The 27250-nt window shown below is 39.4% G+C and overlaps 1 protein-coding gene across 2 annotated transcripts in view; it reads right to left on the bottom strand.

Moving 5' to 3' along the window:
* The window catches only part of shank3a (SH3 and multiple ankyrin repeat domains 3a), a 166218-nt gene that overhangs the window by 89492 nt on the left and 49476 nt on the right, over nt 1-27250 (bottom strand). The window contains exons 5-6 of one of the 2 annotated variants that reach the window (XM_018663819.2): nt 22880-23083; nt 18243-18314 (exon numbers count right to left, since the gene is read on the bottom strand). In XM_018663819.2, the coding sequence (XP_018519335.1) occupies nt 18243-18314; nt 22880-23083 (276 nt within the window). Of the gene's footprint in view, nt 1-9776; nt 10387-18242; nt 18315-22879; nt 23084-27250 lie in introns of those variants that run through there. The other variant, XM_018663820.2, reaches the window with a different exon arrangement.

Genomic DNA, 27250 nt, shown 5'->3' on the forward strand with positions numbered 1-27250 from the left:
GATATCACCATACTCCCATCAAGGGCTGCTGTCTGTGTCTACATGTGACATACACCGAAGTGCTTTGAGTACATGAACAGAAGTTCCTCCTAGTTGGCAACAAAGTGACTTCAAAATTGTCACTGATCTTATTGAGGCTGCAACAACTGACTCACATGCAGCTATGTTGTGCTTCCAACTCATCAGGTGTACCTTATCAGCATCAAGCTGTCACATCTGTGTAGTGAAGCCTACTCAGATGCCAGGTGACTTATCTATTCAGCCTGACTGATAGTGATGCGGAAAAACAGTTGTGACACTGACTGACAAACCAGATCCAACATTGTTACTGAGATTCACTGCTGAGCAAAACAGCTGAAACTATTGTGGTTAATTTGATTAAATGAATTACTTGTAAGCACTGTTAATAAATAAATATGTAGGAAATTCAGTGAATATAGAATGTAATGTCTAAATACAAGCTGTATGATCAGCAGTGTCTGTAACACAATCTACAAACATTTCATTATATGAATAATGGCACTTACTACAAACTGAGTTAAAAGAGACAAATGCCTCCTGTGATGTGTAGTCATGTCAGCAAACACAAACACCCCTATCTGGCAAAGAGTGTTCCTGATTCTCTTTCTGTCTGCACTTTGTTGACAGTCACTTATATAAAAGCTGGAGCAAGAGCGGGCAGGCCCTGACCCCTGTCTCCCAGATGCTTTGTACAGAGACCGTCCTGCTGCAGGGGCACTGCATTTTAATCAGACACACAAACCAAGAGAGACACAATTCCCTGTTGGATACATGCAGTATCAGGCTGCTTTTTCATATTCCTGCTCACTTAACAGCTTTTAGCAGCATTTAGAAAGCTATTTACACCTGTTTAGTAATGTACTACTAAACACCAACATTTGTCACACTAAGTGATGCCTTTTTTATATTTGTGTGTCATATTTCCTTAGTGTTTTAAAAGTAAATTTCAGTCAAATACATGTTACCACACATTACAGTATTTAGCCTCACAGTGGTGCACACTGAGATGGAGATTAAAAAGCACTGGGTCAGACAGGATTTTATCTCCAATGCGAAATAAAAAGGCAAATTCAGTGGCAGACACCACAAATGTAGGCTTTGCTTTGGTAAGTCAAGCTGGGGTGAGTTATGAATGGTACAAAAAACTGACACATGTTGAGTAAGAAAGGATAAGATATGATAGACTTTATAAGTAAGAAGGGGAAAAGAGGCAAACACGGTTTTTAAAGTATGGGGATGATAAACTACAATCACACAGTAAAGGCAATGCAGTTCACAAACATGGGTTTTTTGATAATGTTGTATAAATATGGACTTAGATTGGGGGGCAAAGACCCAAGTTCAGTCTTGTTAAGCCCCTTGTGATATTGGACTACTTAAAATTTTTGACTTGACTTGAAGTCACCAGCTGAAAATAAAGGGAAGCATGCAGACTACTCTCAGCTCCCTAGCTGAAGAAGATAAAAGGAAGAGGCATCATGTAAGCACACTAAGATGTGCTTCACGTCTTTGGCAAAACCACAAAGCAAACAGTGAGAGTAGAGACTGCATAGTGAAGCTGTCACTGATCGACTGCATCTTCCTTTTGACTCAAGGTTCACCATCAAAACAGAGGTTCCTCTTTTTAAACCTATTCTCATCAGAAGGAAAAAAAAACAGTCAAATGGCTTAGCTAGTTTTATTTGTCAGTTTATTCTATAATTCATGGATTTATTGCAGAGTATGAAGCATGTTCCCATTAAAAATGCATCACAATGACGTGGTGTGGCAGAAACACAAGAAAATGGGGACACGTGAGGAGAAGGAATGGAGGAGAGTAGTGCAAAGACATGGAGAGAGAATGGAAGAGGAAGGAGAAGAAACGAGAATAGAGTGAAACAGCATTTCTATTTAGGTCTAGTCTTTCTAGTCTTGTAAAATTGGTTTCTCTTGAAACTTTAAGCTAATAAAAGGCAAAGAGTAACTCCCCTGACAGAAAGTTCTAATACACTGTAGAGCTGTTGTGCAAATACTGTAATTTGCTAGTGTAGATGTTAGATTAGGTGAAATTTATTTTATTGGCCTCAGGTGCAGTTGATATTCAGTTGAAATTATTTTCTTTTTTTCTTTTCAGTCTACCCCAGGTTTAGAGAGGTAAGGCCTTGTTTGCAGAAACACCTGCCCAGCACCAAAGACCAGTGAAATGTGTCTTTCGTGATACGTCAGAGAGGGTCACCACACACTGGCAAACAACTATTTTTAGAAGATTTCAAATTCTGTCACAGCACACATGGTTTTGGTCTTAGCCTGTTCCCAGACTTTATTCTTGCTGACCATTGTACACACTCCCGGACTCTGAGCCAATCTAATTATAGTAAAAATAATGGCTCTGTATCAAACAGGCTCCCGACTTGCTGTCTGACAAAATGGGTTTACACAAAGCATGAGCATCTTCAATTTCCTGGGTTCTTTATCTATGACAAATATGTAAAACTTCAAGTTCAACTAACTGCAACAAAGCTCTGGCAAGTCAGCAAAATGTTACTCTTAACATGATGGATGAGCAACATCTGATCATCATCAAATAAATGACACACTTGGGCAGCCACTCAGGTCCTTTTACTTAATCATTCCAATTTCTACAGCTGCTAGTGGAATTAAAAGACAGATACTTTTTGAAGAAAGTGTTTCTTGAATCCAGAGCATCCAAGCAACTTAGGGAACCAATCTGTTAGTATACTGACAGCCCTAGCGCTGCATACTGAAGTTTATTTATTATTTTGAGTCTCAGATGTAACATTACCTATGATGATGATCTGTTTATATGTTTGCTACTATACTAATATTGAAGCTTCACTGACATTATATGTATTTCCTTCAGGGCTATTGAATTGGATTGTGTTCAACTGTACAAGGGCTGAAGATATCAGGTTAACTTGTATACAGTATATTCATGTATTCCATCAGTGTATCACATACACTGTGCTATGTTACTGTTAAACAGAGCTGGCACTGTGAACCCTCGATTTTCAGGTTCCATAGATAGCATGATAAAAGTGCAGTCATTAGCTCTGTAACACTGCTCTGCCTTCATCACTCAGACAGAAGCCAATCCACTGCCAGCCTGGCTCAACACACCAACTACACACTACATATCAGTCAATACTAAATACAACTACATATTACTGGTGAGCAGGTGGGTACTGATGTATTTTGATATGTTTGAATAAAAACTGTGATACTCTTAAAAACTGGTTGCAATGTCTAGTCAATATTAGCAGCATGTATCTAAACAGGGCATGTTTATGAGCACCATGATTTGCTCCCATTGCACTAGTCTCTGTACATTCATGTAGTAACCAACAGGATAACTACAAATTTTCTTGCAATTTAAACATGACAAATAATAATTTTAAAAAGGTGGCCAAAAGTGAGTAGGAGAATATTATTTTACATTAAACCTCAAACAGGTTGCCTATTTTTGTTTTGGTACAGTTAGATGCAAAAAATTTGTGTGGATTTGGGAGGTTGACGCAACTCCAGCAGGAATCCATGTCTTGAGTCTCAAATACTTAAGTTAGAGTTAAAAGATGGCTCTGAAATGTATGTAGCTTGCTGCACTATGAATCATTAACGGCCCTAAAAACAAACTGAAGCTTTGCATTTTGCCATGTTTTGACATATTTGTCACAACAACACTGACTGGAACATACTGAGCATATTGATGAGCAATAACAATGTACTGCAGGAATTAACTGAATAGTTCTTATGGCTATGGAGTTTATTCGGCAGCGAATCTACGTCACTATTAGAAATGTAAAAATGAAATGTAAATCCAAGAAAACAGCTGTAATCCTCCACAATGAAGCAACTTTTCAGACATACTTTTAAAGCCTTTAGTGGATAAAGGTTTGGTGCTCAAAACAAATGTTTTTGGTGGAGTATTCCTTTAAAAACTAATACTGGTTTACACACATGCATACACGTAGGCAGAATGTACATTTAACATTACATCTTGATGGTGGATTTAGTAAAGCTACCCAAAAAAAGACCATATTAATTAACCTTCTTGGTTTAATGAGGGTATTTAAACTCCCTTTAGAGACAGAGAGCTGTTATGTACCACTTCACGCCTGTTAGCACAGATTGGTGTTTTGTTGTGTGATTTATCTTTCTATGTCTATAAGGCTTCTGCCTCCATCGCTGTCAGTTTGGACCTCTGCCTACAGTATGTTTGTCTGAGAGAGCAAGAGCTTCAGTAATCTCCAATATCCATACCTAACAGGTTTAAAGTATAATGCTCTGAGCTACAAAAAGACCAATATACTGTATGACATGGTATGGATTTGATCCCAAGGAATTGGATTTTCTGTGAGAGGACTCTTCAACCTTTACTGTATAGCAGCAAAATAATTCTCTGAGTAATTTGATACACTTTTAAGCTTAGTGGGAGACTAACACCACATGAAAAAGCACTAGAGCCTTGAGAATGAAATTTATTGGACTCATTCACACACATACTTACACAAATACGCACATAAAATAACACTTACTGATTCATAATTTAGTAAACACACATTATTCATGATGCATGAGTGCAGTAAAACACTCAAAGACAGTGATGGGGGTGCTGTTACTATAGCAACAGCATCTAACACAGCATTGACTGTAAATGTCAGTTTACACCGTTTTATCAGTTTCCAGCATGTCAAAGCATGACCAAAGGCTCCATTCATAAATTTGTATAAATGTATGATATATATAAAAAGAAGCTTTGTGTATACACTGTTAGACTGTTAGATCTGGTTAATATGGCACAGCTTACATGCATAATGAAAGATTTTAGGCATTCAGCTCATATCCTGTCCAGAGAACCGAAGGGAATTTTTGTGCAATTTCAAAATCATGAAAAGGTGCTCTGTGAATCTGCACTTCTTGTTTTTTCACTGAGGAACCAAATGTGCGTCTCAGTAAATTGAAATTGAATTGCAAGAGCTAAATTTGAATTTAAAGGGCTGAATCTGAATTCTGAGAACTGCATGTGGAGAAAAATATTGAGTTGAATTTTCAGCGAGGATCAAATACAATTTCAGAGCAAACGAGCAAAGTTTAGCAATTCAAATTCATATATAGATGATTTAAATGAACATATTTCTGCCCATAAATAACCTGCTCCCTCCAGTATCTTTTGGCGTTTGTAGACATTAAATATTTCAGAGAGTCTATTGTGCAGCTAACACACTCAAAACGTATTTCAGAGTCCTTTAACTGAGATTTGTTGCTGTTTGTCTAGTTTATGTGGGGGTTCCTGATCTCTTTATTGATGTTTCTGAAGGGTAATAGAAAGCAGATAAAAGACAACAAGAAAACAAATGTGAAATGCTCTCTGCATTCTAGCCTGAAGCTAGCCTTTACCTGGATCCATGCCATCTGCTGACACAGCATGCACATACCAGCATGGTTACCCTATTATGAGAGCTATCTCTACATTTAAACCATTAAAACGAGACACAGTGGAAGAACTAACTGCTCATGTAACCCAGTCAGTCATTTTAGCTGTAATTTGTGTCAACAGTAAACATGTTAATGGTGTCAAATCAATTACATGAATCAGTGTTGAAATGGATGTCTGAACTATACTTCTCTCTGTAGGAAATGAAGGGGAGGATCATTTTTGCTATATTACTGCATTATAAAAGAATGTAAAGTACGTCTGGTCATAAATTTTAAATAAGAAGTCCAAATAATTCAAAGCTGCTAAACAAAAATTGCTGCACTACAAACTAAGTGCTACTCCACAAACCTCCTTTCTCTATGGGTATCTAAATGAGAACAGCATCAGAGGGCTACCTGCGTAACTACACTGTTACAGTCACCTGCATTTACTCCAGATCTCATGAGTCATTTCAGCAGTAGTGTGCTGTGTCTAACCTCTGTGGCCCGGCTCCTGGTAGCTCTCTCTGAACGCAGCAGCATGGTGTCTCCTGAGTGATCCTGTTCAGCAGCTCTGGGATAATATGTTTGTGTTATATCTAGTATTCCTCTTGGGCAGCCAGGACAGTGTGAGCTAGCTCTGAGAGGGTTGGCTAAAAACTGGAACAAAGCAGGGAAAAGCCACGGCCTCTTTCCCACTCATCAACACACTCACAAACAGACAGAGCACAGGCTTATTGTATGTGGAGCCCCAAACACATTCTGCTGTACAGTCAACCACTTCTACCCACCCTCCTGGCTACACTGGCAGCATGGATTTGTCCAGTATTGTCTCTTCCATCAATACAATTGAGCTCGGGATTACTTGCCACCCCATTAATAAAAAAACAAGAAAGCATAGGCATAATTAGGAGCACACAATATCAAGATATCTTCAAAAGGCAGAGCATTCACAAGTGTTACAGTGGTATTCAGCTCCTGTAGACTTTAAATGTGGCTTGTAGTGCTGGCAGTTACAATGGATTACAATTAAGAGACACTATGAGATGAAAAACACTAGGCATACCTGCTTTTTAGGAAGACAATGTTGTACAAGAACTAGAGGAGAGATGTATATTGCCATATTTTCATGAAAATATAACTATGTGGAACAAAGGGAGCACAAATGGATGGTGGATAAGTTGATAATGCTTGGTTTAAGAAGTTTTTTTATTTGGGGGTAATTCTCCACAGATAGATTTTGGGTTGAAAAATGATTAATAAGTTAGTGTGCAGTCTAGGCCTAGTTCAAACATACATGGATATTTATTTAAATAGGAATTTTCCTCATTCATTCTTAAAAGTGCAAAAACACACTGTCAAGTACTGTCACAAATATGCCAAACCAACAGGCGGCGATATAACCCTGACTGTAAAGCCATGCTGGCCAATCAGAAGCCTGAAAAAAGTTACCACTGGTTTTGATAGGATTACAACAATGGCACATTGAGGTCAAAAAGTCTATTTTCCCTGTCTACCCGTCAATACTGAAAACTGAGTTTCTAAACATCTTTACCGTGGGAGGTTCGCAAAAGGTCTATTTTCACTGACCTAAAATCGAGTTTGCACATGGGGGTAAGGCCAAAACGTATAAAAAAGCTATGTTTAAAAAAACACCCATATACATGTAGACTAGCTACAATAAAGTCTGCCACATGAAATATTACAACAGAGCTCTATTGTTGTTTGTATGTGTTTTTGTGTTTGTAAGCAGGGTGGTCAGGGAGAATGACGGGAATGCATGCTGTCATCAGAATCAACGAGTCAGAGAAAGAAAGAGCTGAATCAGGTCCACTCATGTGCTTTCAGACAGACACACAAACTGACACCAGGACACAAGCAGACAGACAGTAGGAGGGTAGAGCCAGAGGATGAAACACAGCTAAACAGAGTGAAGGTAAACTGGAGCTCAGCCTAGTAAAACTTATGTCAAATACAGCAGAAAATATAGCAAAAACGATCTTCCCCTTCATTTCCTACAGAGAGAGAGCAGAAGAGGGCAGCTAGCACGCTCCAGGCTGAGACAGGGGCAATGTGGGTAGTGTATTTATTCACCCAGATGATTATTAGAACTCTATTGTACTTTATGCCTCTGGCATCCTATTCTACAGTTATCTATTCATACTGCCTGACCTAGAATGATAGAGTCTCATGCTAGTGGGATGTTCTACACTATAGAGCAAGATACCATGTTTTTTTTTTTTTTGGAAATGAACTTGGGCAATGAGGCTTAACATCATCACGATCCAACATCAAGTCCAGTTCCAGTTCACTCAAATGGATGGATGAATGGATGGATGCAAAATGCATGATGCTTGCACCTTTTTTTAATCAAAAACAGCTGTGGTGAACAGCAGTGTCTGAAATATTCACAGAAATAAATGGACTGATACAATTTTTGCAGACAGTATGTGACGGTTAATGCCAGCGAAATGGCATTTTAGTTGGATTTACATTATCTGTAACAGGTAAAATGACATTTTTCAAGGTGTACCACAGAAATGTCTGTACAGTATGAGCCATGATGCACAGATTGGGGAATGTAGAGGTGACTGCATCATCTATAATGTTGATATCAGACTGGCCAAATTATGAAACTGTTTTATTTAACAAACTTCTGCTTTTCTTTTTGTCTGCTGCACTGACGTAATACTTATCAATCACAATCACAAAATCACAAAAACTGAGCTCCCAAAAAAATTTACATTAGCAGTATCTACAAACAGGGACCCACAAGAGCTTACTGGGGTGTATTATGAACAGCCCGGGGCTATAGTTTCTACATGGCCTGGTTTCAGAGCATACTGAACAAAACAGAATCAATTCATTCTTTTTAATCGGTCTAATCACTGTCTCTCTGTCTCTCATACACACACACAAACATAACCTACTCAATTTAAGGGAAAAAATAAGATGGGTGGTGACATACCGTTGTGATGAAAGACACTCTAAAGTGTGACAACTTAGAGTACAGTGGTCCAATTTTTCAAAGAAGAACACCCTAGAAAAGCAGCAGCAACTGAAAGACATTAGGGTGTGAGCAGTAGCCCAGACTACAGAGTGTAGTTAGGCATCTGTAATGTTAATAAGACTGTCACTCTACGAGGCAGCGCCAAAACAAAAACAGTACAAATCACACTTAAGAGCAGTGAGTAGTTTCACTGGTTGTTACTTACACAAGCTGAAGTCACAAACAAAAGTTACAATAGAAAGGACATGGTCTTCAACTCTAAGCAATGGTTTTTTATACACCATAAATACATACTGGATCAATGGTTGACCTAATGTTGGAGGATGTTTGTGTGGGGCATTTTGTAGTGTAGGTCAAGCTGCCCAGTTATGCAGTAGCTCAGGTCACATTGCCCGCAGGGTGTCCTCTTGACAGCTGCCAGCTGCTGAACCCTCACTGACTAAGACTGACAGCTCTGAGACTCTCAGTGGAGGTTCACAGAAAATACTGTATGTGACAGTTACTTAACTTAACAAGTTTACCCACTGTGCCACGGCCATTACTGTATACTGTGTTTTCAGCTCTTTGCAGCTTCGTCTCTTTCTGACACAAACACACAAGCAGTGAAGCAGTCTCCATCAGAGAGCATCAATAGCAGGTTATGACAGCAATTTCAGACAAGCAGAGCACTGTGATAACACACAGTCAAGACCACAAGGCAAGTTCTGTCCTAGAGAGACTCACTGGCAGATCCTTACACACACATTGTCATGTGCATGCATAAACACTTCACTTTCCATACACTTGTTCACCCACACACACTCGCATACAGGCATGTCTGCAACATAAAGAGACATTGACACACACAGACAGACAGACAGACAGACACACACACACACACAGAAAAAAACTCTTTGCTGTATTTACTCAGAAATCCCAAAAGCAAAACACAAGTATTCACATTGGCAACAGTTAGACACAAACATGCACACATCCTCTGACATATTCATGTGCACGCACACACACACACACACACACTGATCCAAGCCCAGTTAGTAACTGAACCAGTGCAGGGAAAAACATTAGCATTCTGTCAGGGTTTCAGACAAGACTGCACCAGCTCTTCACACAGCCAACATGCAGCAGAGCATAACAACAGAACGAAAGCCAGAGAGCGAAAGAGGGAGAGAGCAAGATAGGATAGACAGGTAGACAGGGATGGGTTGGGGAGTGTTTGTGAATAATTGGAGGTAGAAAGTATGAAAAACAGAGAGACAGAGGAACAAAAACACACATTTACATCAGAGATAATGGTAAAATTAAATTAGAAAGATGATGAGAGCAATTGGGGTACCTTACTATTGAGTCTGGCCTTCCTGGCTTCTTTAGTTTTTCTTTCCCTTCTCTCGGCTGCTTGTCTTCTCCCCAGAGCGGATCCCATCTCATATACACACACACTCACACACGGACACACTCCCGTAGGTCAGCTACGGTCCCAGTCCCAAAACATCCTCCACATGGCCACATACAGTCCCCCTCCTCCTCGTCTCCTCTCCTCTTGTTCTCTCTCCCCTTCTCCTTCGCTATCTCTGTTCTTGTCAAAGTAGCACATGCAGACTCACATGGTCACTCACACCAACACTCACCCGAGCACAGACGCACACACTGACTCCTGTGCATGCACAGACAGACGGAGAGATGGTAAGGGGTGATTTTGCAGGATGCTGGCGAGAACAGAGGGAGGGTGCGGAGAGAGAGAGAGCTAGAGAAGAGGGAGGGAAAACAGAGGGAGGAGAAAAAGCGTTAAGATAGAGGGAGGGAAAACCCAAAGAGAGAATGAGAGGTGGAGTGGGTGGGGTGTAGAAACAAGGGAAGATATTGATATCCAGAGAGAAGAAATAAAAAAAGGTATGGGCAGAGGAGAGGGAGAGTAGAAATCCCTAATTGATACTGTAGGGATCTGGTGTAATCTCTGTTATTACAGCAACATGCTAAACCAAGTGTTACACGCCAGTGGGGGCTTCATGACTACTGACTAATGGTCATGTTTTTGTATCTCAGTGTTCCTGAAAATATTGTTGCATTCAAACACAACACACACTTACACAGCTCTACATATGTACACAATGTGTGCATGCATATGAGGTATCACACATCAATAAGATACACAGAGACACATACAGGATCTCAATTTAAAAACAGCACAATTTCAGCTGAAATATTTTATAAGATGCCAAGATCCATGTCTCTATTTGTTTGTTTGTGTGTGTGCACACACACAAGTAAGTGAGTGCTCTTATTCTACCCAGATACTTTATGTCTCTACTTTTTTTCAAAGTACAACATTTCTCTTCCTTTTAGGGGATTGTCCATAAGGGGAGCTTTGTGTGCAAGGGATTCCCCATTGGAAATTCCTCTCATCCTGTGCCATGCAGCTGTGTGTGTACGTGTATGCATGTTTGTATGTGTGCGTATTATGCATAAATCCCACATTGAATTTAATGTTGGCTGCAGCTGCAACAACACTGCAGTGATAGGAGGGTTCAGGGCACTGTACAAATGCTCTGTGGGATCTAGCATCTCAGAACAAAATCACACCTACAATGAGCTACATCCTCTGTGTAGTTTCATTGTAAACTGGAAATAATGCAGGAATTCTCATTCATAAATACAATAAGCTACTACCAACAATACAAAGCCTGAGTGTAGGAGGAATAGCATTACTCCGCAATACATTTTGTGGGGGAGCTTTTTGTGAATTGTGCTTTCCCACACATGTACACTAACAAAAATGTGTCATAATAGAGCTTTGGTTTAGCTTATGAATCATACTAGACAAGACCAATCAGTTTCATTAAAGGCACAAGCACATTTTATATTTTGATATTGTGCTTATCACAATTTCTAAACTGGTACATTATATTAACACGTACAGTATGAAATGCCCTCGCTCTGGCAGTGTGCTCTGTAGCATCCGTGACCACATTACCAAATAGTGCGTTACTAAAAGCTCTCCACTACTGTATATGCCCCTCGTCTAGTTTCCTCCAACTAACCCCCTCCCTAGCCATCTCTATGCCTAGGGCTTTCGTTCATAATTAAATATAAAGTATACTTATCTTTCCAGTCATTTCTCCATCCATCCAACCAACCAATATTACACGCCTACTGTCTATATGTTGTTTATTGGCTCCAAAGATATAAAAGTCCCATAAACTTTAAACTGCATGAGATCTGCTCACCAGACCATGTATTCAGAGTTCCTCACAAGGTCACATACATTTGCACTGCTGAATTTTTAGGCCATGCTAAGTCATCAGTACTCTCTTACTAGTAAATAAGAAAACATTTGCTGGAGTGCCGGTCTCATAAATTCCATCATTTCAAGCTGACAGAACTTTATTTTTAATTCTAGCAATGATCCAGCTAATGACTAAACATGTCTCTGTGAAAAATGGATGACACATAGACCTAGAATATTTCCCTTTGATGTGATTTGTTGTGAAATTACAAGTCAGCATACTATAGGCATCCTCACTACAGTCTCACTAACTACATCACTACAGTCCTTTATCACACTGCAAGAAAGCCACCCATTCTTCAGTCCTGTCTGTCACATGGCCGACCTCCTACACCTCACATGCACTCTTTTTTCCTGCCTGAATATATACTATGCAAATTTTCCATGTAGCCACCCTGTGTGGTTAATCAGGGCAGTTGTGGGGTGAGGAGGTCTGGTTGGGTCAAGTGAAGAGGGAAAAAAAAAAAAAAAGAATGGGAAAATCCTATCAATTATGACCTCATTTTAAACTTTAGCCTGCAGCTAATGAGCTCCATACTAGCAAAGTAGGGTAATGCTTGGCCCCTGCCTGACAGGGCAGCTTGCTGCACACTGAATAGTGATCATCGTGACTGCCAAGGCTGCAGGAGTCACCCATAACAGGAATTCCCTCTTTACCCCTGCACATCATTATGCAACAAAAGCAAATTTACCATTCAGAGAAGAGATAAGGAAAAAGGTCAATGATCCATTACTTTGTACCATCACTTACTTTAATCTAATCATCACGAATGCAGGCCCAGGAGAATATTTTGTTTTTATTGCCACTGCCTAGACAGAGACCTGTTAAAAGCCTTTAACATTAATGATTGAATACAACCACTGCTAAAAAAAATTAATATACTACTTACCTAAAGTCAGAGTTTAAAATGTTCTTTTCAGATGAACATTTTCATACATCTCCACATACAACACCCCTGCTCCTCTGATGTAGAGCAAACATGTAAACTCAGAGCCAATCGCTATCTAACTTTGATGTGACCACGGAATTGGATAGATTCATAACATGAGCTGCATTCCTCCTACATTAATTTAAGCAGTGGCTACCATATCCTATTACAACAGCCAGGTTGTATAGTAATTATAGTTTGACCCTTTCAATTATTCGTAATGCAAATCTGTACAATATATTTTAACACACATAAGCATCAATATTTTACAAATACATACATTTTGACTTTTTTTTTTTTTTTTTCAAAACACCTCCTATACTGAGTGGTGTCTCTGTATTCAGACACATACAGATCAGTAACAGAGGAAAACTAAAATTCACTATGACTGCTGATGGAGCAAATTATCACCCTCATTCCCCCAGTAACACAGCTGTCCTGGATGACTCATTGCTTAAAAAAAATAAAATAAAATAATAATAATAATAATAACAAAAACATTAAACAACACAGTAGCTTTCACAGGTCATTCACACATTCAGGTCTCTACTGAGTGAGATAGTGTTGTAGAGAATGTAATGTGGAGAATCACATTTTTTGTTTTAATTTCACAAAAAGTTCCACTTCCACTGGCCTGCGAGGCAGGCCAAACACGACAAATTCTCTCTTTACAGGTGATTTATTTTGTGAAATTACCACTTAAATTGCAGCTGGGCAGGAACTGATCTTGGCTGAGTATGTCAGTTGAGTATCACTCAATACCTTGCCAAAGCGATGTAGCACAGTAGCAGACGGCAGCACCTCACGCCAGACTGGTTTGAAAACAGACAATATTTTAGAGCGTGACTCATCCTTCCTATGACTGCTTTTCTGCATCTCCCTCTCATTCACTATTTCTCGCTTTCTTTCTCCATGTCAATCTGAATTCACAGTACACAGCAGAAAATACTCACTGCCCATGAATGTACAGTGGATGGCCAAAAGAGCAGAAAAACAATGAACTCAAAGTTCCCAATCTTTCAAAGAAACCATTTTCTGTTGTATTATAAATGTCCCACACACTCATACTTTCCCTCTTGAAGTTATTGATGGGTGTTGCAAAATCCAGGACACTGCCATGAATTCCCAAAACCTCAGAAGAAATCTTAGCAGGCCACATTTTGGCCTCTACTTTCCACAAGTTCAACTACTGTAAATGTGGAAAAGTGTCTGACAAGGAACTAGGCAACCAAAGGCCTTGTTGTAAGCTTCATTTCTGCAAAAACAATGGCTGTGGCCACAAACTCTGTTCATGTAATGTATAAAGAATGGCATTTTGCTATATTCTGGATAGACTGATGAACTGAAAAATATACAGTAGAAGAAAAGAAAAACTTTACTACTGTGACAACTGCACAGACATCAATGCATGAATAACACAAAACACACATTTTCTAAGATGTTTAAGTAATAACACTTAAACAAAACACAACTGTTTGCTAGGTACATACATCTAGTGATGCACTTGGACACATCATCAGTGATAGTAACAAGGGTCATTGGGGGTTTTGGGTCTTTCAACTTCAGACCCCCTCTCCCTGGTGACCTGAAAGGGAGTAATCAGTCCCGGCCTGTGTCCCGGCCTGTGTCCAAGTAGTGAGTTGAGCCACGGTTTATCCCTCCTGATCCACAGCCATCTTGAAGCTTCTACATGCTCCAGTAATGCCCAGGAGGCTATAGGCCCTGCATAATGATTTTCCTGAAAAGCCTCTCACTCCCACTTCAATGGGTATTTACTGAGCACTACACCCCCGTCTGCGGCACTCATCCACCAGTTCTGTGTATTTCCCCTTCTTACGCTCACTGGCACTGTTAGCTCCAGCATGACCACTTGCTTTGATGTCACTGACACCAAGGTCCCCTTTCCCTTCACGGGCCTCTCTGATCAGCTGCGTTACCACTCTTTATGCTCTGTGCATCTTGGAACCCCTGGGGTCCCTCCCTTTTGCACAGAGGAGTTGATGTACTGGTTCTCCATGAGGAGAACAGCCAATGGGCAACGATACTGAAACATATCTTCAACATTAAGCAGTGAGATTGTCCTTAACTGTTCAGTGTTGGTTGACTTCTCCTCCTTTGGGACGCACAACCCTTCTGCATATCTCCATTGTTGGGCAACCTTCCCCAGATCACCCTCAGAACTTTACACAATCAGTGTATGAGCTTGGGACCCCTCTTGTACACCAAGAACAGTACTCATTAGGTCCAGGTGCTGAGGTGACACTTGCAGTCTTGACTACACTCTGGATCTCCTTCCAGCTCGGATCTTTGGTGTTGAAGGCTGTGGTTGTGTAATCTCCTATAGCTTCCCCTTGCTGCATCACTTTAGGTGTTATAGAGATGGTCGTCTATCTCTTCCTTTGAGCTTGTGAGGTGGCCACTGCGCTTCTGGCCTAGGAGCTGTTTAGTAAACCCAAAGGGGTTTGCTAGGAAAGCTGTGTGTTTTCTGGCTCTCTCTTTGGTCCACTTCCTGTACCATTCAGCTCTTCAGAGAGTCACCACCTTTTTCCTGAGCATGCCATGCAGTTCTGCCAGCCCGATCTTCTCTTCCTCTCTTGCTCCCTTGAACTGCCTCATTCAAAAGTTACAGTTCATATCTCAGCTGGGTGATCTTCTCTGCCCTTCGGTTGTTGGTGCACTGGTAACACCCTTTTCCACTTTGCCAAATCTTTCCATGGCAATGCAGATGATTATTGTTGTCACAATGTGGAGTTTCCTTTCTGCTCCCCCCTTCATGGTTGCTTCCAAGAGGCTATCTACATCTTAAAATGCTAGGGTTATTTTCAAACGACCCAGCGCTCGCTAGGCACTTCGTTTAGTTCCTTAAGCTATGATTGTGAGGATTAACAATATAATAAAAATTTTTTATGGGATACTGTGTGGTCTTACTTTATGGTATTTTATTCATCAGATTATTAACTGACGTGGCATGTTTAAATTCTGTTTGATGGCAAAATCAGCATATGCTGAAAACTGACATGTTATTCTCCCTTATGTTTTCACGTAACGTTCAACAATGACAAAGGTGAAAATAAATGACTGATGCATGTGATCAAATGACCAACCTAAATACTGACACGAGGGAAATGAATGTACTGAATGAACTAGAAATAGTAAATGAACTCAATAATTTAAACTGTCTGGCTCTGAAGGAAGTGACTGCATTGATGCGTGTAGAAACCTGTCAATCACACTGACATGTGATCAAACTCTGGACAGAAAAGTAATTTATCCAGGAGCTGTAGCCAGTGTTTTTAAAAGGTTGAACACTAAGAACGCCAGTGGACCAGACAGTATCTTGGCCCTTCTTCTCAATACATTTGTTGATGAGTTGACACCAGCCTGGAGTCCTCTATTTCAGCTTTTGGTTGACACACATACCATTCCTACAATATGAAAAAAAGCAGTTATTATTATTTTAAAAAAGCTTTTCCTCAGGAAAATAATGATTTTAGACCAGTGGCTCTGACATCAATAGTGATGAAATCATTTGAACGCATTATGGTAGGGAACCTATGAAGTGAGGTACAACATCTCTTAGACCCCTACCAATTTGCTTATAATAATGGCAGAGGCTGATGATACTCTAAGTGCTACAACTCACTTCATTTTAAAGCACCTCAAAAGTCCTAGACTAATGTTTTTGGACTTTAGTTGAGCATGCAATACTAAACTCCCTCAAATCTTGCTAAATAAGTTGACACAAATGGAAGTGAGTCCCTATATATTCAGGTGGTACCATGCATTCCTCAAAGGAAGACAACAGCAGGTGAATGTCGATTCAACTATCTCTCATATACAGGGTATATAAGTACTGACTGTGTAAGCTCTCCCCTTCTTTTCACATTATATACAAATGACTGCAGAAACCATTACACAAACAATTACATGATCAAGTTTTCTGATAATGCAGCCATACTCAGTTTACTTACAAAGGATTCATAGAGTGCTGTGTATAAGTCAGAGATAGAAGAGATGGTGCAGTGGTGTAAGGGACATAACCTCATGTCATAACCACATACTTAGGCATCCATTTTGATTCTCAGTTGCAAAGGGCTCAGCAGAAGTATGTTTGTATATGAATTAAAAGAGCTGGAAAAATAATTGGTATGCTGCCCCCATTCCCTCTCACTTTCTTTCAGGAGATTTTTGAGGAAACAGTGAGAAAGCAGGGCCTTAAGATTACCTCCAAACAGGACCACATCCCTCACAAAGGGTATGAGCTGATGGGAAGAAGATATAGAGTACCAAACTTTAAGTTGAATAGGAAAGTGGATGGAAAGAGATGAATTGCGTGTGTGTGTGTGTGTGTGTGTGTGTGTGTGTGTGGAGGGGGGTGGGGTTTAGGCTCTAAATGTGCATGAAATCCAACGTCATTGTTGATGCTGAATGTTATCTGTGACTTTGACGGTACATTCATATGTGGAGAGGTTGTATGTTGCTGTGACACCAATGTTTCTTGGGTGCCTAAAATATTTTTTTCTCCTGAGGGAGACAATAAAGGCTAATCCTATTCCTAATCCATCCTAAAATTGCCGTCCCACGATTTTTAACCACCAGCAGGTCCCCACTATTGTTCTCTCACTCTCACTCTCTCTCTCTCTCCATCACACAAAAAACACACAAACACACACTGTGTGACACTGTTAATTCTTCCCAGTGTAAATCTCTTGCCCTCTGACGGGGTCTGATGCAAATGCATTCAATTCTCACAGCTGTTCCACTCATTACACCCACATATTCATACACACAAACATGCAGTCCGAAAACACACAAGGACACACATACACGCATATACACACAATCATGGTCTCATCTCCATCTATTTACTAACATATTCTGGTACTTCAGAGCAGCCATTCTACAACCCTCCAGCAGTCTGACTTTGTGCTTTGATTAGTCACCTGTTTAGACACCTGTTCTCCATTACATCATCAGTCATAGTACATACAGTAGTCAGCACACACTCTGCCAGACTGTCCAGGTCAGTAGCCTTAGAGTGGCAGTACTTTTCTTATTCTGCTACTCTGTATCTGCCTTTGTTACCACCTGCCTGCCCTTGACCACCATCTGTCAGCCTCAGCTCTTTGGACTGCCTTTTTGGTGCTGCCTATAACCCCGCCTATCCACCAAGGACAGAATGTTATTACATATTAGGCCATACAGTGCTACCTGCTGAGTATTTTGGCAGAGGCAATTATGTAAGATTGGTGAAAGTTAGGGTGATACACATGACAAGAAATAAGTGAAATCATTTTAACTTTGATCTCCACCTATTAATTCTAATAATGGCACAAAGCAGACTTGGTTCATGTCTGTGACGTCTACCATGTGTACAAGCACACATTGTCCTTATGCAAGGCTCTTGAGGCTCAGCATGGCCTTAACAGAGTGCTTCAAAAACACAGGAATGAACCAAATAATGATAAATAAGTAAATAAAGTTTCATACATTGTGCCTCAAATGTGTCATCCACTCAGTTTAGATGGTTGCTCAAAGGAAAAGCTCTTCAGGTGTCAGGATGATAGAGGGCACTGGTGTTTGGTCTTACCTTTGTGTGGAGCTTAGACAGCTGCTTTTCATCCAGGTGAGTCTGGGTGTAGACACGTCTTTTATAGCGGAACTGAAACAACAAAAACACATAAGAAACGAGGCAGTTTAGCCATTTTTGGTTCGCTTAAAAAAACGTTACACAGAAAATAGACAATAACAATAACAGTGTGAATAATCAACATCTTTCCAGATTAATTTGCCACGGTGTATCAGCTCCTCAGACCAAACTATATCAAATAATTTTGAAATAAAATATTGGCTTGTCCTGTGAGGGAGAAAGAAACACAGAGACTTGACTCATTTAATAACCAAGCTATGACATTAGGGGACCAAATATCTCCCTGTATACAGCTGTCATCTTTTTCCATTGCTCCTGCTTGTCATCTTTTCCAAATATTACATCTTTGAAAACCTACCTACTGCTCCTCGAATCTTGAGTAAAACAATGAAATATTTTTTGATTTTCGACTAAATACATACGCAGGTATACAGGTTAGACAATTAAAAAAAGTGGATTAATTTAAGTAAGAGACTGCGTTGTTCCCACCGTTAGAGAAAATTGGTTTTACAACTCGAAATTTCAATTTAGTTTTCCAAATGCTTAACTGAAGTCGAAAGAAAAGGAGAAAAGACAAGGTCTGGGCAACATGACAGTCTTGAGAATTGTGCCTATTAACCATGAAATACTGTGGCATTAAATTATGCATCATAATATTGTGAAAATGGCAACACCAGTCTTATGAAATAGCTATGTAAGCAGTGGAAACTGGGAATGGATTAATTCATAGTTGGACCTAACACTTGTATGCAAAATATCTGGGAACCCTTTGGCAAATCATACATTTTGTTGATTTGAAGTGAAAAAGCAAATACAACCCCTGCAGCACATGTTAATCTACGGTTACATTTTATCTATTAATAGGAAAAAAAGTAATTAAGGCATGTACAAAACTTTGGGCACCCTACTAAATCATTACTTAGTAACTCCCCCTTTTGGCAGATCACAGCTGTCTTGCAGGCACAGCATGTTTAAGAACTACCCACAGATTTTAATGATGTTCATGTCAGGGGACTGTGGGGGCCGTTTCCAAAAGCCTCAGCTTGTGTTTCTTGAAGTGGATTTTGGATCATTGTCCCATTGTTAAAGCTGGATTCTTTAGACTTTCAGTTTCTTGACTGACTGCAGGATATTTGCCTAAAAGAATTTACTGATATTTAGTGGAATCCATGCATCTCTGCATCTCTGCAGTGTTTCCTGAGCCACTGGCTGTCACATAACCAAAGCAGAATGTTTCCTCCCCCCATGCTGAACAGTTTTCAAGGTGTTCTTGTCATCAAATGTTGCACCTTTTTTGGAGCAGTGCACCACCACTTCTGTATCAACTAAACCCTCCTGCAGTTCCTTTGCAGTCATTGGGGATTTTGCTTCACCTTTCTGCCCAGCAGACGTGCAGTTTTATTTCCAGGTTTCCTCGGCCTTTCAGACCTTGTCTTGACCTTCACAGTTCTCCTTAACTGCCATTTCTTAATGACATTTTGGACAGCACTTTGATAACTTTTTATAGCCTCCTCTGCTTTGCAGGAATCAGTTAGCTTTATTTTCAGATCCTCTGTCAAGAGCCCCTAGTTGTTGAATGTTACTCCAAGGTTTGCAGAGTCAGATAATTTATCAGCTCTGGAAATGTCATGTGCTGACAAATCCTAATAACAACTCTTGATCAGCCTTACAAGTCCTGATGAATCAATTAAGGGCTACCAAATTACTGAGGTTTTGAAACTTCATAAGTAAGATAAGATAAGATAATCCTTTATTAGTCCCACAATGGGGAAATTTACAAGTAGAGGGGTGCCCATACCTTTGCACAGGCCACAATTACATTAGTGATGTGTCATGCGCAAAAGATGCAGCTCTGAGAGCTGATGCTTTGTAGTGAATCAGAAGAGCCCAGTTTTTTTTTCCTTTTGCTGCTTACCTCAGTGCTCAGCCGGAGCTCTGCTCAAGGCAGAACTTTGTTTTGATTGGCCAGCATTTTGTAACAGAATAAATGCACAACATTAGGCAATTATAAGGCTGTTATAATACTGTTTGGTTGAGTTTGGTTCTGTTCTGTGGATTTATTTGCAGTTTTGTTGTTAATTTGTGCAATAAAATGTTTGATTAAAATATTAAACAAAAGAATGTTTTTTAACAGAATAAATGCACAAAATTAGGCAATTATAAGGCTTCTCATAAAAACACTGAACATGAAAGGGTTTTCAACACACAAACCATTAATTTTTGCAAAGTTATGGTAAAATAAAGGCCTACAAAAAATCCTAAATTAAGAGCCGTTCAGGAGTCGAAAGAGCCGGCTCTTCTTTGGGAGCTGAGCCAAAAGAGCCGTCTCCTGAAAAAGCCGAACTTCCCATCACTAAATTACATGACATAAAAAGTATGCATTAGTGCATTAACATTTTAAATTTATGTCTGCTCCAGGGGTTATATTTACTTCTTTTCACTTCAGAAATCAACCAATTACATAACTTGAACAAAGTCCTAATGTCCTGACACAACCAGAAACTGCATTAACATTAACACTGTATTGTGAATCAAACCAAAATGCATAGAATTTGTATTGTTTATAATCAACACTGTTAATCAATGAACAAATGTTTTAAGAAAAATATCAAAGCTCTTTCCACATTGTGGTGTTGCAGTATCAGTGTTTATCAAGAAAAGGTTTTTGTTCTTTTACAATGATGGTTACACAAAACTGGCAAAGAACAAAACTACTGCAAAATCATCTATCTTGGTTTCTGTTTTCTGTACTTCACACTTCTTGTACTTCTCTTCTCTACTGCTCTTACCATTTCCTGACTTGTCAAAAGCCATATCATTCACTAGGTGTATTGCAAGCTGCTTGTTTAATAGACAGGTTTCACTGAACACTGACAGCCTGTAATAGCTTTAAAAATTTGTAACTTTCACTGTCTTGCAATGTATCTCAGTTATGTGTGTGTATATAATTGTGTGCACATCTGTTTCTCAACTGATGTGTAGTGTTCGCCAACAGGCCAACAGGGTAAATCCATGACAGAGCAGAGGGTTTTGAGCCGCTAATCCAAACCTGTCAATCATCTCTACACACCACAGGCTCCGGGGAATAACTGCTGGTCAATCAATGACACACAGTGCTCCTACAAAGTAGTAGCAGGCACTAACACATACACACACACACGCAAATACACAAACTGATGGGAGTCCACACCTATGAGCTAAAATCTAGGCTTTTGCAAGCACAACCACAAAGGTAGAGTCAATAAAGAAGTAAATTACAAAAGTAAACAATGAAAATCTTATATTTACAACACCTCATAACATAAATCAACGTCTTCCCCGGTACACACTTAAACTAACTATTGGCATATATCAGTGCTGATTTTCTGGTGTGATATTATGTCACTTGTAAATAGCATCTTACTCATGTTCACTCATTACATAGACCACTACCCATAAGTGTTATATTAAACTGTGATTTACAGGTGATTTGTCACTTTTCAGCCCCTTTGAATCGATGTTAGCATTTGTTAACAATGCCTCATGTCTCTGATCACAAATCATCAAAGCTAGTGAAATCCTGAAAAGATCTTCGAACCTCAAAGTTTTCAAAAGTCTAATTTTGTTGACTGACTGCCAGTATGAGAACAACTCAAAACTGGAACTGTAAATCAAACGTGACATAATATGAGTCATGAGAAGAGAAGAGAAGAAAAGAAAAGAGAAAAGAAGAGAAGAAAAGAATTATTTTGCTTATACATTTCATCACTGTTGATATAGTCAAAACTGTACCATCAAAGAAAACACAAGAAAGGCTTTTTATTAAAGAGATGTATTACAATATCCAAAGCAAGCTGGGACTATCATAAGTAATAATGTAGTTAATAATAATGTCACTATCTCCCAATACATCAGGGATTGACATTAACTGAGGCTCTAGGGGGAAAGTAAATCTTTATTAGTTTCTCTGTCTCTTGACACATCATAAAACTACAGAAAATAAAGACGGCCAGCCAAAAAACCACCTGACATCTTTACACCACTGTCTGTAAAGCGACACATCTGTGTACGCCTGCGATTCTCTCAGATCACAAACCATGATGGACAAGCACTACAATTATCTCCGAGAGATGCCAGCTTCTGCAGACAGCACATTGTCATTGAGCGCGGTATTATTGCTGCTGGGTTTGACTGACACGTCGGATCAGAAAAAACACACTGCATACGCAGTGCTGCACACAGACACACACAGACACAGACACACACACACACACACACACACACACACACTGAGTGAGCCTGCGTAAAAACAACTTCAAAAAAACTACAGCAGAATCTGTTCAATAACGATAGCCTTTAAGATGACTTACAAATGACAACAGGTCATAAACAGGCCTTTAAGGTCAGTCTCAAATGGCTAAGTTTAATACTGGGAGTAGGCGTCTGTCCCACAATTGCCGGCTCTCCTTCTTACACAGGCATCGATTCAATTTGGTGAATACCTCCACTGCCCACTTAATAAGGGAACAAATAACAGCACAACATTCCTGCCTTGAACAGGCTGTATAAAAGGGACTATACACATGATCCATACCTACCTCCAGGTAAGGTACAGGTGCAATGGATGGGAAGGGGTATTCCCTTAACTGTCTCTCCTCATCCAGAAATTTGCCAGCCTTGCCATTGTAAGCTGGCTGGAATAGGCCATAGTTGAGTACATCCTTCAGGCTCTGGTTGAGAGTACACAGGATCCGCTGCTTGGACAGCCAGATAGGAGCATCCACATTGAATTTCATACATTTCTGCGAACACAAGAACAAAAGATGGGGGAAGGTTAAGCACATGTCATTCTTCTAAATACCACATACGCATGCACTTCAGCTAAGTAAAGAAACCAAAGGGTGATATTTTACTTGTTTGCATAAATACAACATTTAGGTGCTGAAAAATGCACAAGAATATTAAAGAGGATCTCTTTCATCAGAACGGCATTTATTGAACTTCCAATCTCATGCCCTGGAGAGAAGCTACGCCTTTTATTTATAATAACCAATTCACACTGGTCCGGAAGCATTTCACCATTTTCCATTACTTTTCATGAAAGGTCATCATAAGAGCCGGTGGTAGTTACCATACTAAAGTAAACAAAACTCTAATATAAGAAAAAGCTCTTATACAGAAATACAAATATTTCAGCGACATAATTTTGAGTCTACATGTCAGTGAGCATTATTCATGCTCTGAAAATTAAGATGGGCAATATGTAACTACTACACCAATGGCTGCAGTAGCCCTGTCACCAGTCATAAATGAAACAAACAGAAAAAGTAAAACAGAATCCACTCAGTCAACTTCTACGCCCTAATAAACAACTGTATATATAACACATAGAGTGAAAGCCCCCTCTAGGACATAAACTTAGTGGTTCTCTCTTTTCCATAAAGTACTGAAATTAAGAAAAGAAATTTGGTTTATTATTAAATGAACCTGACATAGTAGGTATATCATGATAAATGTAACACTTGAAATGAATCACTATGCTGCTTTCTGATCTGTCCAAAGTGTCAAGGACTATGGTTATTGCCGGCAAGTAGAGCACTTCCCTCTAGTTACCACGTTGTGGAGCCTGAGCTACAGACGGCAGAGTGAGAGAGAGAGAGAGAGAGAGAGAGAGAGAGAGAGAGAGAGAGAGAGAGAGAGAGAGAGAGAGGGAGAGAGAGGGAGAGAGGGAGAGAGGGAGAGAGGGAATGAGCAGAGAGAGTGAGAGTGAGTGAGTAATAAATCAATCACTGCTGCCTGCAATATTGATTCGGAACCTCAACTCTATCCTGTTCAGCACCACTATGTTTCTGACACTCAGACACAACTGTTGAGAAATCACATCTTCTCACAGTAATATAGCACCACTAACAGATACATGCAAATGCCAAGATTCAGATGTATACAGGCACCTCTGACTGACACATCAGTACATCCAAAACTGGAAAAAAAGCATTATAGTAGTTGAAAGAGATAGGTCTCTGACTTTTGAAATATTCATAAACAAAAAAAAAACATAACTAAACTAATTTACTTGTATGTTGCTCTAGGCCTGAACCTTTATAAAAATAATACCTAGACACACTAAGGCTGACATAACGTTAGGATAAGGGAGCAAAGGAGTGACTGTATTTGATGGTAGAGGTGTTCAGCTCTAATCATCAGGATCTCTGTTTGAACGGTCAAATGTTTCATGACACTGGCTCCTTTCATTACTAATCAGATATGCAGTGTAATCAGCTTGTTTGAGCCACTGGGACTGAATGAGTATCTATCTATGCATCATCTGTATAGATGTGATGTGAGTGAAAACAAGTTTGTGGTGGCAAATGATAAAATATGTACAAGAAGTAGCATAGACAGAGAAGACAGAGGGGGTTTGAGAAATGATCATTGCAGTGTACCATGTTTCATCTCAGCAGCTGATGAAGTAAAATAATCCAAAACACAAAGAACGTCCTGTTGGTCAAATGAGAGAAATTCAGTCCAGGGCAGGTCCAGAAGCAGCAGAGTACTGTCTTAGCCTATGGACACGGGATGAATGCTCAGTAGTATTGAACAATGCACTGAGCTCAGCCAGTGCCTGTGCAGAACATGCATCTGACTCAGCAACATTATTTCTACTGACACATAATTTTTGAGATTTTTTTGAGACATTGAATTTCAGTTTCAATTCTGAAATTGATCAGAGGGTATGTTCTGTAGGATCACATCACTTCAGCAGCAGTTGAACACAAGCCATTTCAAGATGACACACATCCAGAGGAGAGTGTGTTTTCATTAGAGTATCATCTAGATTAGCATGCAGATTAGACATGCTATTACTTGACAGACTCATACAGGTAATGTCAAGAGGACTAGGTGAGGCTGGGCTTAAATTTCTTAATGAAAACTGAGCTTGTGAGATGTATTCTGGCTATATGGGGCCATCAAATCCAGTCATTACTACAAAAAGTCTGTGATATTTACTGTACATCATAAATACTCGGATTACTTATCATTCTGTTGGGAGGCCTCTATCTCTGTTGGTCTTGTTGCACTGTAAATTCTACAGTTTTTTCTATACACAGTATGTAGACAACTGCTGCACAGTTACTGTCTCTAGCTACTTTAGTTCTTAGAAAGGCTGCAGTAACAAGCAGTTCAGTATTATAACCCACACTCCAACCATTTTGACAAGTCAAAATAAGATCTATCTACAGCTGTGCTCAAAGTTGTGCTCTTGGAAGGAAGAGCCACACCTCTACACTCAAGTGTCATCAGGCTTCTGATAATAATATGCCTGTTTTAAAAATGGTAAGATTACCATTTCATTTATCTCAGTCCACTAAAACAGCAATCTTCCGGATAACACACAAAAATACAGGGGTTTAAATCTGTGTTTAAAGCACAGCAACATCTCCAGACTCCAACTCTCCACTGGGTACTTTCATAATGTACTGTCACTGAAGATGTTTTGTCCCCCAGTGTAACAAAACTAACATTAAATGTAGTTTTGAAAAGCTTCATCTTCACTTTGAGATGTCATCTTTTTTTATTACACTGAAACAACAGGGGGTTGAAGAGACTGAAGGCTTAGGATTAAGAGGGCTAACTAATCAGCCACATGGTAACAAACAAACACATTCACAGAACTATAACTTGAAAGAGAAATAGTATCAAATGCCATTATAAGACTTAATGGGATGGACTTTTGATCATCTTTCATAGCCTAATGAATTGTGTTTTCCATTGTGCATGTATGTCTTTGAGTGTGTGTGCATATTTTGGTTTTATGTTGAGTGAGGCATGAGACATCTATAACTTACAGATTACTGAATGTGTGGTTAATATGTGCTTTTTAATGCCAAGGCTTCCATCTTTAACCTGAACTCATTTCTTACTGCATTTGCTACAAGCCAGCAGCTGAAGGTCAACCCTTAAAAGTTCACTTCAATAACATATGCTATGGCAGTACCCATAAAACAAGCTCAATCACAGCAAAACGTCCTTGTATGTTATTAGCCTTGTGTAGGACTTGAGAGTGATTAAACTCAATCAAAAACAATCGAGAGTTGGAAAGTCACTTTCAAGAGTGACTAAGTAATTATAGAAAGTAAAGACTGATACATACATACCTGATACATACAAACAAAAAATAATACAGTGCCACAGTGCAGAGTAAGCTGTAGCAAATAAATAAAGCTCCTTGAGGTGAACATCATCTTCTATTTAATACTGGGTCTGAACAAAACTTATTACCTCCAGGATTTGTCAGAGTCTGGGCACTGTTATATCACTGAGCAGAGGGTGCAGTATTTCTATATCCAGAGGACAGCAAAGACTACATAGGAATCAAAACATTACGCCCCCTCCCACCCAAAAAAAGACAAATACATTTGAAGCAATAATCGCAATAAAAACTCCATGATACCATAAACATTTGCTCTTCTATTTCTGCTCTTGTCTGTTGATGCATAGCACAAATACATTCTTATATATTATTTTTCAAAAAATAATACATCCTTTTTAGACCCTGATAAACTATTGACTGTTGATGTGCAGGCAAAAAGACTGTGAGGTCTTGAAATGATTATTTTTGGGCAACTGTGTCAGTCTGACACACAGTCATACCACGGGGCTTTTCATACAGCTTCTAATAAAACAGAGTTACACAGAGAGAGTTAGGTGTTGTTCATTATTTATCAGGATAGGGGGATGACTCAGAACAAGGGAGGGACATCAAAGAGCTTTGTTTAAGCAAAAAATAGGGACTTGGATTGAAAATTTTGGCTTTGAGAGACATCCTCTTGTTTATTTATTTGTTGTTTTTGAGATATAATTTCATCTCCTGTAGTATATGTTTGGGTTCTTGAACTGTCATCAGTCAATGCAAATGCAAAGAAATTGAGTCTTTTATGCATTTTGAAGCACACATCTAAAATTGAGGA

This window comes from Lates calcarifer, linkage group LG10, assembly GCF_001640805.2.
Source record: "Lates calcarifer isolate ASB-BC8 linkage group LG10, TLL_Latcal_v3, whole genome shotgun sequence".
NCBI lineage: Eukaryota > Metazoa > Chordata > Actinopteri > Centropomidae > Lates > Lates calcarifer.